Genomic DNA, 11,956 nt, shown 5'->3' on the forward strand with positions numbered 1-11,956 from the left:
CTATGTGGCATTTGACTTGACGTGGTTAGAACATTGACAGCACCATCTGCCCCTCTGGGATTGAGAAAACTCCTCAATACTAAGCATTGGGTTCAAAACTAGACAGTGGGGAAAGATATCCAAGCGTGAGAAACTATCTGTATGTCAGAATTACACTCAAACAACCAAGAAATTGGTTCAAGGTACAACCTCCAGGATGATCCAAATGATTCACCAGTAGAATCTCTCGAATATCCCCATTGAAGTACCATATTGCTGAGTCTAGCGGCACTGCATGAAGACTCAATTCTATCGCCGCAATGAACTTCTCGTGATGGTTTGAGAAACAGCCGACTTCAACCACGAGCATTGGATATCGTATCTATCCATCCATATACTTGAATACCAGGACTCATATTTTGGTCTTCACTTGAATTTATTTGCCCGTTTCTCCTAGGCAATACCCAGTTTTCGTACATCCTACAACATCTCATCTTCTTCGAGTTAGATTGATGCGATTGAATGCCCAATACAACGTGAAAATATAGTCTTTTTTTCCCTTCCCTTTTGCATTCGGTTAAAATTAAGGTTAAGGTTAGTGCGGGCATTCTGTCTTTAGAACAAAAAATCTTATCTTATCTTATCTTATCTTATCTTATCTTATCAGACCCCAACTGTTGCACTTGACGCCAGATAAAATCATCCGCATTCTCGAGTGGAAATTTACTGATCGAATCTGGAACAAACTTTGAAAAATGCTCATTATCATCAAGCTGTCAAACCGTCATTCTGTTCACGAGACTCCAAGTGATCTTAACGATTTAAGGGGCTCTTTTCAAATGTTTTTGCCAAATTAACACGGTAAGTTAAGCATTCCAATCTGGCGTTGTCCTAGGCCGATGTTTATCCGTGCCACAAATGGAGTAACCTTAAACTTTACCTCGGCACGTGCTCGTCAACTTAACTACCTACCTAGCCATCACCAAACTTCACTCCTCATAGCAACTGCATCTCCGTATTGCAGTTTCTCTTGGCCAATCATGTATTCACCCCTTCGTATATTGCTTCCTGGTAAAGGAGCTCTATTAGGCCCTGTAATTAAGGACAAAACTACGAACGTATCAAAATGCTATCGCTTTTCAAGAGTACCATATGCTTTACCACCAACAGGTAAAAGACGATGGCGAAAGCCGTTTCCGCTCCCTTCCGACTTCTCATACGGTTCCGAAAGTAATCCCCCGCTTTACAATAAGCCTTCGATTCCTTGCCCGCAATCTCCGCTACTCATATCACCTGGCAGCTCGAGTGAGGATTGTTTACAATGTAACATCTACATCCCACTTGGTGAACCGCCATCAGGTGGTTGGCCAGTGTTCTACTATATTCGTAGGTGGTATCTCCAAACCGATTTCATAATCTATGACTAAGAGATTCAGATGGTGGTTTCCTTCAATACGGCTCGAATAACTCAGACGACCCTTCTTCGTTATTGGCCGAGACAGATGTGAAATGTATTATTGTATGCCCCAATTATAGGCTCGGAGTTTTTGGCTTTCTAGCCGGTAGAGAACTCTGGGACGATACTTCAGCCGGAAACTTAGGACTCTGGGACCAACGAGCCGCTCTTGAATGGACATATGAAACTATCGAGTTCTTTGGTGGCAATAACGAAAATATCACAGTCGGTGGTTTGTCGGCTGGTTCTTATTCCACATTCCATCAACTTGCGTACGACATCGGCCCAAATTCTAAACGCCAAATCATTCGTAGAATCATTCAATGGTCTAATGGATGTGGAGTTGAGCCCAAACGAATTTCTGAAGCCCAAGAACAATTTGATGATTTACTTTCTGTTCTGGGGATATCTCGGTCTTTGAGCGCGAGAGAGACCGTGGAAGTCCTTCGCACTAAAAGCTCTGATGAATTGATAGTTGCTGTTGGAAAAATGAAGCAAATTTTCATTCGTCCGGTTCTCGATGGAGAGTTCATTTCGAATGATTTGTTCACTAGAATCTGTGATGGTACGTTTGGGAAACGATTCAAAGAACTTGGTATCAAAACCATCATCGGGGATCTTACACAAGAACATCAGCTCTATAAAAACGTGTTTCCGCCACATTCGTATGAGAGATTGATTGACCGTCTGTCATGGGACTACCCACGAAGTATCGTCAAGGCTGTTTGCGCTAAATATAAACCGCACCACACTTCCGCAAATTACCCGAAGGAATATTGGATTGAAATTTTTGGTAAGTTGTATGCTGACATGCAAATACATTCCACTATGCGCGGCTTCCTCGCCGCAATATCTTCTGATGTCCCAATTCAAAGTATCAATCGATACAGAATTGATTGGAGAACAGAAAGTGTGGACAAAAGGTTGCCTAAAATTGTTGGAGCCACTCACGGGACTGACATGTCGATGTGGTTCTTTGGGAACGGAGATGTCTTGAATGATAACGAGAAGGTCTTATTGAGAGAGTGGTTGAAACCTATGGCTGATTTCATAAAAGGCAATGACTTCATTTGGGGTACACGGTCAATCAAGGAAGTGAGATTTCTTACTTCAGATGGGAAGATTTTAATCAGAGATGATGATATATTTCAACAGAGTCTTGAATTGTGGAATATCTCGAAGGAGTTTATTGAAGCTCGAAATCAAAACAAACAATCCAAGATATAAGATCTCAGATTCGTCCTGTGGAAATTACCCTAGTCATCGAGGCGATTGTACTCAATCGCAGGGCTTCTCCTAGGTGAATCTTCGAGAAGACTCACTGTGGTTGCCAGACCACGAAAGATTATGATATCTGGGTATATGGGTCCTCGGTGAAACTTGTAAATCTGGAAGCCCTAATTCACCCATATTTTGTGATAGGTAGTGCTGTTTCAGGCATGAGTTGATATCTTCAAGACCAATCGATAAGCAGAGAAAGGACTTAATGTAATATGAGAGAATGGCATCCAAATCTCGCACTAGATAAGCTAATCTTACACCCATCCAAAAAATCCAAATTTTCGGATGTTTCCGAGTGTAGAATTTGAATGCTTTCCTCAAATCTCAACCTCTATTCTTTTTACACAACAACTAAAAAGGTCTTTACCATCTTTCAAGGCCTACAAGTTATCTAGAATATATTGCTCGGAGCAGCTGTACTTTCCCATTCCTTATTGGAGCTGCTCAAGTTTTGTTCTGGGCAGCTTATGATACTTTCTTCCAATATTTACAATACCCTAATTTTTTGTTTTATCAAACAGCGATTGATCTGGGAGCCGCATCACGCATCACGCCTCAACCCCAACTTATAGCTTTAGCTTCGACAATAGCTGTGTGAATCTTAACAACCTCTTGATGCCCGATTAAATCATCTGCTGTCCCACACAAGGCATACTTTTCAGCTTTCATACAATAATACACGATGAACATCATCAATCATGAAGGCAGAGCTATCCCCTTGGCACCAGTTCACACAACTGTCATCTGTCCAACAGCGGATTACAAGGCTCCGAACTATATCTGCTATGATTACGTTTGTCAATACTGTCCCGAGGGAGACCAAGGGGCTCAAATCATTTATTATCCGCAAGAAGCCGTTGATCCACATCAGAATGGCCCACGAGTATACAATCGCTTTTACCACGATCATAGGTATCAGGTGTATGCTGCCAATGAATATGAAATGCCTCCTCAGCATTCTAAAGCTAAAATCTGTCACTTTTGGTGTCAACATGAGGTTAGTCCAACATCAACCTGCCATTGCTGCAAGCGTAAAAATACTGATTGAATTCATCAGATCGACACAAGTCCTCCAATCCAGCGTACTTGGTATTATGTTCCATGGAGTGACCCCATTCCAGGCGTTCTTCAAGACGATGGAAACATATCTTTCACCGATCCCGTCTCCGGCCATACCATAATCGACACTTCCCCTGTTCCTGCTGGATTCAGACCTTACCGCGAAGGAGACGCTCCATTTGATACAGATTGGCAAACTATGCCCTCCTCTACATCTCTTCAACTTGGAACGAACTTTGCCACTCCCAATCTCGATATTGGTTCGTCACGATCCAGGCCATCCGAATCCTCTGGCTTTATAGTTACTCCTCGGAGCGAGTACAAGATGCTGGGAGCACATAGATTGCCTACAAATTCTGAGTCACCAGCAGAGCCAATCAGTCAGACTGAGGTTGAACAACTTCGTCGAGGTGGAGCTGTCCCTGCATTGGAGTTGACAGAAAGTGAGCGAACTCCAACCAGAACTATCTATGGAAGAGGAGGGGGGGAAGGAAGAAGAATTGCAGAAACATCAATCTCTCGAACACCTACTGGTGGTGCTGGTCGTGGCAACGGCATTGGAAATGGCAATATGAACCCGCCAAACGGCCCCAGAGGCGGAGGAATTAGTTGGGGCTACAATCGTGGTCGAGGAGGACGTACCACTAGAATTTGGAATAGGAATAATTGATCTCGTCGACGAGTGATAAAACAGTATCAATCCTTTTGTTTATTGTTTACGTTTATTTAGTTTATTTAGCTATAAGTATCTGTTTATTGGTACCCATAATGCAATATTTCTAAGATCCGCGTGATTTTGAATACAATTGTGGCACACGGTATGATAATGTCCCTCTGCTTTCCTACTTTCGGCAATTAGTTCATAGCCTGATGAACGTGATCAGCAGGAGCTAGATCGTACGTCACTGGCAGACCTAGGATCCTGTACTATTGGAAAACTCGGAAGCTGAAGAGTTTTAGAACGATGCATTTGGCATGTCTTATGTATATCTTATCATCGTTCATTGGTTTTGAGACTTGCAACAAACAACATAGTGCGATGAAACAAAGCCATCCTGCAATCGTTGTGCAAAAGCAAAAGTTGATTGTCACGGCTGTAATGGCATTCAAAAATACGAGTTCTTGGACGAGAACGAGGCAGCGAGTGGTAAAATAAAACGACCTCGAGGTCCCAATCTGCAGCGGTCAATAAAACAAAATTTACCATTCCAGTCTCCCGCGTCAGAAGAACGGACAAGATATGTCAACATGACGATAGATGAAGCCAATTTAATTAAAGTTCTAAGCATCCCATATGTCATTGTTCTCTTCTCATCGCCGCGATCTCCTGCCACAACACCCCTGCAAGATCAACCTATTGCCTACTATACAAGGCAATTTTTCGAGACTCACGGAAACTTTATAATGCTCATGACAGTCAAAAGAATTGCTGTCTTGGTTCTTTTCAGCACTCCTCAATTTCCAGCCTTGCATCGTCAACAGTTCGCCGACTTTCTTCTTGCCTATTACATCACCGGAACAAGCATCTCATGCCAGATCTACCGGTTCCACATTACAACTCGCTAGTCTTGCGATTGCCCACACGACTTTCGGGCGATCAACAAAGAATCTTGCTGCTTTATCAATTGGGAGTACGATATACTCCTAAGCCCTGGTGGCGACAAACCTAGCGCTGAGAAGCATAGAGTCGCAATGGATGAAGTCATTCTTAGCGTCTTTCTTTTAAGCCACTTTGAGAATTCCGTGACCAGAAAGGTTCAATTTGTCACTAAAGACATCGAAATTATAGCTGCGAAGGCTCTTACTCATCATGATGGTGCGATTGCATTGTTGAAATTACGACAGCAACGTCAGCAAGAGTCATATCAATCGCGTCATTCAATGCTTCCGATTCATGTCAGGGACTCCAGTGCCTCTCATGAAAACGCCGGTTCGGAATTAGACAAGGCTGCAGAGCGAAACTTGATTCGTTCACACCTGCTCAGAAGCATGTCAATATCAAGTTGGCTGAAGGATAGAAGTGACTTCGGAGAGATAAGCTCAAGCTTAGTTCTTGATAGTGTAGGCAATAGTATATTATAGTAAAACGGTGGCGTGTATGAAGCTTTTGATACGGTAGATAGTGTATATTAGAGAAATATAAACTCATTGTTGTATATATTACTTAAACGAATATGTATGAAGATATACGATAAAACTGAAATATAAAAACTAATCTCAATAAAGCCTAGATAACAAAAAAATACTCTTAAAACATTTAAATTCGTGAAAATAATGTAATAATATTGATATTCACATTTAAAGATATCAAAAAGATTAAAATATTTGATAATATTGATAGTTTATTATCAATTAATGATAATTTAATTGAATATAGGATTTAATGTTATTGAAATCTAGGGATAACTTTGAATTCGTATATTTCGATTTATTTTGTATTAATTAGAGATTTGTATTCTTGTATTTTATTAATAGTATTTAATTTTAAATAATATTAAATATCTTTAGTAGTATTGAATTCTATGTTATGTATATATATATATTTTGAAAAAAAAAAAACGATACGTACTGTTAAACCAACCCGTATACGAATTACGGGAAATACTATTGCCTACACTGGATCTTGATCAGTGTTTAGTTGAAGTCGCCAATTTGAGGTATTGTGTGAAGAATGTTTCTGTTGGTCTAGACCGTGTTTTTGTAAAAGAATGTAGGTAAATGACTGTAATGACGCGCGGCGTATTGGTACGAGCACATTTGTTGGAAACGAAATTGGTCAAATGGACTAAAGAGGTGCCGATGATGGATTATTGGAGTACTTTTCGAGTAATAGTGGATGATGATGACGACCCTGGCTCAAACGATATCTTTGATCAAATAGTTCATCTATATCCCTCAATTGGCCATGCCGCAATGTGGGCTCAATACCGTGCTATCCGACTTCACGTAAATGACATTATACTCAAGGCCTGCTATAGCGAAGGGAAGTCTGCAAATCCTGACACAAAATTCCATATAGATATCATTAGATTGAGCATGGAAAAGGTAGCTCTAGACTTCTGCGCGAGTCTGCCGTTTGTTCTGGGATGGGTTGAACATGGGGGGACAGGTATGAAAATGATACGTAAGGGACAAGGGAATGCGGTTAAAGCGAGCACGGCTACTTTGTTTTGCTGGCCATTGACTATGTCAACAATAGCTTCTGAAATTCCAGAGCAACATCGATCATATCTGAAGCGCCGGTTACAGGATATTAGTGCCCTTGTCGATCATGGAATTTTGGAGACGATCGCTCATGAATGATCGATGTGTGTTACGTCCTATGTATCAGAATTGCGGTCTAATAATGTTCGGCACTCGAACAAGAACTGCCTGTTACCTCCACGTAGTCACAAATGCAAGAGTTAAGGTGAGTTCAACAATTAGTTTCATTGCTCTTTTGAGGAAGGCTGCGCCATCGTTCCTATCTCCTCGTTGGGGTTTCTGGCCGCTACAACTGTATCCATCCGCGCAACTTTACATGCAAACCAATGGCAAAGAACGAATCGAAGTTTTAAATGCAAATGTCGTTACCCCGGGTTGGCGTGGTGCTTACAATCCTACCAGGTAAACTGCTTTGTGACTTTAAGAAGTCGCAGATTATATCATTTTCATGACCAAGAGATTGGACATATTGACCTACGAAATACGCGACGTGAGAAACAAAGTCCTCGACTCATCAAAGGAAATTGTATGTCCTTGCATAGCTCCTGTGGTTTTTACCTTAGATTAGTGAGCAGACGTCTATTGTGCAGTTCTTCATCCCGGTGCACCCCTTACATCCTTTGGATGGGCAAGCCAAACTACCAGCAAGCAAAGTAAAAAAGGAAAAATTGTTTGTACTTGTCTCTGGTAATCACACTAGGCCTGCCGTGCAGAATCTTGACCACAGACTACACTGCGAATATTCTTCCGCTGTGTTGATAAAGAAGTGTGAGCTACTTTGATGTTAATCGTCATTTTTTATATTATGCAGCCCGCAGTAAACTTGAAAGCGGGGTAAGGTGACACCAAGACGACGTAAGGGACTTCTTTCTCCAGCCCTTGAGCAGAATTCCAGGTTTTTGCAAAAAGTAAACATCAATATCTTTTGTCTACAGGATTAGCATCTATTCCTCACAAGCATCTCCAAACACTCAAAGCTATGGCTCAACATGAGATCAAATTCTATTGGGCACCTGGCGCTTACTCTTCATGCCCTCATGTTCTTCTGTTCGAAATTGGAGTTTCTTTCGAATCAATCGCCAACTTAATCACGAAAGAAACTGTAGAATTTACTCAAGACTTCTCTTCCATAAATCCCAAGATGCGTGTTCCAGTTCTCTCACTTGACGGTGAAAATATTACAGAGGTTCCTGCTATCGCGACAGCGGTATCTTCATTTGCTCCCGAACTGCATCTTTTAGGGCGTACAACAATGGAAACGATAAGAGTGTATGAATGGATGAATTGGCTGAGCGGAACATTGCATGCTCATGCATTCGGTGGCTTACTAAGACCGGAGAGAATGAGTGATGAAAAAGCAGCATTGTCGGGTATTGAGAAAAAGAGTATGGGAAATGTCCAGAATTGTTTTGATATGATTGAGGGAAAGTTGAATGGCCTTTACGCAATTGGAGGTGCATTCACAGTCGTCGATTCGTATCTTTTCGTGTTTCATCGTTGGGGAGAAGGACATGGCTTGGATATGAAGAGAGTGTATCCGAAATACACAGCGCTTGTGGAAGATCTGGTGAATCGGCCTTCTGTTCAGAAGGTTTTGGAGCTCGAAAAGTCGCAGGCCGAGTTATAGACATCTAATTTATCCCCAGTAATGGTGTCGGCACTTCTGATCATTCAACTGCATTCGGCAGATGGATTGATAGCATCTGCCACTGTCTTCTCGTTTTCAACTTTTCAACGGGCGCGAAGAATGATATGAAAATCAAATTTTCCAGTGTTTCGTTCGGGTACTCAGAATCTTTGTATTGTGTGTGATCCGCACTTCACACTCCATATTCTGTGCATCGTCGCATTCATGTATGCGATCTTCGCCCGCCAACTGATTCTATATTCTCGGTCGCCGGTCGTAGGACAGTTGTCATGAATCGTACACGTTAGTCTAAGATTTATTTAGATAAATTAGCCCATCTACGAGCTTAGGGGCATTGAACATTTAGAGGTAAAAAACAATGTAGTCAGTCTGTGCAATATGGGGCAATCAATTTTTTTCGGTATCGTATAGTAATTTGTGAATAGAGGATCGATTAAGGAATAGTCATGTTGTGCGTGTTGTGCGAATTCTTTGGTGGACAATGGGGTGTCTATCTACTATAAATTGTATTTTCAACTGTTGCTATTCCTAAAACAGGAAATCGAATTATGTAAGCAGGCGTCTCAAGCCACTAGTGGGTGTACGGACTCACAGGACAAGCTTATAAGTAAAGGACAATATTGACTACACTAAACAGATGATTTTAATAATTTGATTATAATTCTAATATTGAATAAATTCTTCTAATTGAAGTATGTGGGTAATCAGTATAAAGATTCTATATAGTATAATGATTGAATTAAAAAAAATGAAAAGTTGAAGCTTTTGTAATTGAATATATAATTTCCTATTATAATATTTCAATAAGAGGATGTAATATTAGACTTTTCGAATTCAAATTTATAGTTTCTTTAATTTCATTTTTTTTGAAATGTATTATATTTTCATGTTTAATTAAAACATAGTATTAGTTTAAAAGATATTTAATATAAAATTGAATTTTGATTGAACTTTAAAGTTAATGAATTGGAGTGTGAAATTGTACTTATTTCTTGAGTGTCCCGTGAGTCCGTGCACACACTAGTGAACCACCAGAACCTGAACTGATGAACTAATCGTGTATGTGCCGAGGTTACTTCCCTTGATCAGATCAACATCCACAACAATACGATACAACAACAATTTCCATACTATTCGATCACAGAATATCAATATGACTATGAAATTCCTCATTGTCGGTGCTGGTGCAGTTGGTGCATTCTACGGATCTCGAATTGCTCAGGTTCAAGGCACCCAAGTCTCCGTTATATGTCGATCAAATTACAAAGCTGTCACCGCTAATGGGTTCCATGTCACATCACCAAAATTTGGAGATTACAAATTCATTCCACATCAAATATTTGCCAACCCACAAGAAGCTCGAGATTCGAACGAAGACTGGGATTTTATTGTCGTAAGCACAAAGGCGCTTCCAGATGTTAGTGATGATTCCGAGATTCTTGAAGGCCTTGTGAAGAAAGGTCATACATCTATCGTCTTGATCCAAAATGGTCTTGGTGTGGAGGAACCATATTCAAAAAGGTTCTCTGGGTCCACCATACTAAGCGCTGTAACTGTTGTGAGCGCCGAACAGACTTCCCCGGGGTTTATTAAGCATAATAGATGGACACGAATAAGCATTGGCCCATATTTACCGGGTGTTGTTGAATCGACAAAGTTGAATGATGATCAAAACACCGCTGTTCAACGAAATAACATGTTTGTGAGATTATTACAAACAGGCGGCATCTCGGATGCCCAGGAGTACTCACATTGGAAACTTCAAATGGTCAGATGGCATAAAATCGCCATTAATGCGAGTATGAATCCTTCCGCTGTGCTTTCATCTGGGAGCACAAACAATGATATGTCGCTTGATCCAGAGCTTTACATTCATTTGAAAGGTGTCATGGACGAAGTTTTAGAGACAGCCCCAAAGATATTGGGGACTACGCTACCACAAGAATTTGCAACTTCTGAACAGTTGTTGAAAAGTACACAAAAGAACACTAGTGGAAGTAAGCCAAGTATGTTGTTGGATTGGGAGCAGGGGAAGACGATGGAGCTTGAAGTTATTTTGGGAAATCCAATCCGAATTGCCAGGAGTCATGGACTGGAAATGCCAAGGCTGCAAACTTTGTATGCTTTATTAAGGAAAGCTCAAGAGAACAGGACAAAGGGGGAAGTTGGTAGTAAACTTTGAATACCATATCAGTGTGACAAATATCACATGACATTGTGATTACTCATCATACATACCTTAGTTCGTTCAAGATAGCGTGAACTAAGTCATTGTTACTATATAAGAGACAAAGAGATCTCTTAAGGATCTCTTTTCTCTTCAGCTTTCTTATTCTAAATGTTTAATCTCTATCGATATACTCTAGTATGTAATCGTAATAATCAGACTCTTTAGTTCTTTATATATATCTGAAAATAAGAACAATTCTCATTTCAGCTCGTAGTCTTAAAGTATTAGAAATTTAGTAAGCTGAACTTCGTAATTATGTCTCAAAATATATATATATAGTAGTAAGTATTATTATATAGTATAAAGTAAGCTCTAGACTTTATAAGAATAGAATAAAGCTCTACATGAATATTTTATAGATAAATAATACTAACTCTCTTATTTAAGTCTCTAAATTTTATAATAAGCTAGACTTATACATTTAGTAGTTATAAATTACTTTATTTATATTATTCACTATTAATCTCTTAGTTTTATCGAAAAGTACTTTATAAGATGTCTTTAGAATAATCAATTATATAATCTTGAAGTATTTTAATCTTCTAATCTATCTAGTCTTTATTATTAAAGTTTCAGACGATTAGAATATAAATTAAAGAATAAAACGAAGAAAGTAGAAATATTTAGTTGAGTTAGTTTTATATTAGATTTAAATCTTATTAGTATGTGTAAAATCTAATAAATTGATTTTTATAACTATCGCGTACTATAGAAGTATCTCAATATGCTCTATATATTATTAAATTCTGTTATAAGAGTTTAGGCCCCGGCTTATCGCACACTAAGCTGTTACGGAGGTACCCGCACCGCAACATGGATTATAAGATAAACCTAAGGCCTTGGTGTTGGGACCTACGGAAACAGCGCTGTAGGGACAATCGAATTAAATGGTAATTAAAGATAGCGGTAATCAAATGAGTAGTCAGCGATTAAAAGATAGGTACCTATCTTTTGTTGTTACCTACCCTACAGTGGGCACAGGGTAAGCAGCAGTCACAGGTCGGCTAGAGAGCACAGGTTAGATAAGCGGTAGCCTCATTACAAAGTCACAGGATGGACATCACGTGATCAGGAAACCGACTTGTCGAAATCGGCTTTA

General features: G+C 39.9%; 5 protein-coding genes across 5 annotated transcripts; all 5 read left to right on the forward strand.

The window, feature by feature from the left end:
- Positions 1 to 1,019: 1,019 nt before the first annotated feature.
- Positions 1,020 to 3,340, forward strand: EAF01_010221 (uncharacterized protein; the record flags this gene model as incomplete). The annotated part of the gene is made up of 2 exons (XM_038918478.1): positions 1,020 to 1,365; positions 1,416 to 3,340. The coding sequence occupies 2 exons, from the start codon at positions 1,020 to 1,022 to the stop codon at positions 2,660 to 2,662; spliced, it is 1,593 nt and encodes a 530-aa protein (XP_038766448.1). The 3' UTR covers positions 2,663 to 3,340.
- A 58-nt stretch (positions 3,341 to 3,398) lies between these two features.
- Positions 3,399 to 4,445, forward strand: EAF01_010222 (uncharacterized protein; the record flags this gene model as incomplete). Its single annotated transcript, XM_038918479.1, has 2 exons — positions 3,399 to 3,713; positions 3,774 to 4,445. 2 exons carry the CDS (start codon positions 3,399 to 3,401, stop codon positions 4,443 to 4,445), a joined length of 987 nt encoding a protein of 328 aa, XP_038766449.1.
- Positions 4,446 to 5,023: 578 nt separating this feature from the next.
- EAF01_010223 (uncharacterized protein) lies at positions 5,024 to 7,078 on the forward strand (the record flags this gene model as incomplete). Its single annotated transcript, XM_038918480.1, has 4 exons — positions 5,024 to 5,256; positions 5,312 to 5,406; positions 5,565 to 5,846; positions 6,609 to 7,078. 4 exons carry the CDS (start codon positions 5,024 to 5,026, stop codon positions 7,076 to 7,078), a joined length of 1,080 nt encoding a protein of 359 aa, XP_038766450.1.
- An 880-nt stretch (positions 7,079 to 7,958) lies between these two features.
- EAF01_010224 (uncharacterized protein) lies at positions 7,959 to 8,606 on the forward strand (the record flags this gene model as incomplete). Its single annotated transcript, XM_038918481.1, has 1 exon — positions 7,959 to 8,606. The coding sequence occupies one exon, from the start codon at positions 7,959 to 7,961 to the stop codon at positions 8,604 to 8,606; it is 648 nt and encodes a 215-aa protein (XP_038766451.1).
- A 1,174-nt stretch (positions 8,607 to 9,780) lies between these two features.
- Positions 9,781 to 10,809, forward strand: EAF01_010225 (uncharacterized protein; the record flags this gene model as incomplete). Its single annotated transcript, XM_038918482.1, has 1 exon — positions 9,781 to 10,809. One exon carries the CDS (start codon positions 9,781 to 9,783, stop codon positions 10,807 to 10,809), a length of 1,029 nt encoding a protein of 342 aa, XP_038766452.1.
- Positions 10,810 to 11,956: the final 1,147 nt, after the last annotated feature.

This window comes from Botrytis porri, assembly GCF_014898465.1.
Source record: "Botrytis porri strain MUCL 3234 chromosome Unknown BPOR_015, whole genome shotgun sequence".
Classification (NCBI taxonomy): domain Eukaryota; kingdom Fungi; phylum Ascomycota; class Leotiomycetes; order Helotiales; family Sclerotiniaceae; genus Botrytis; species Botrytis porri.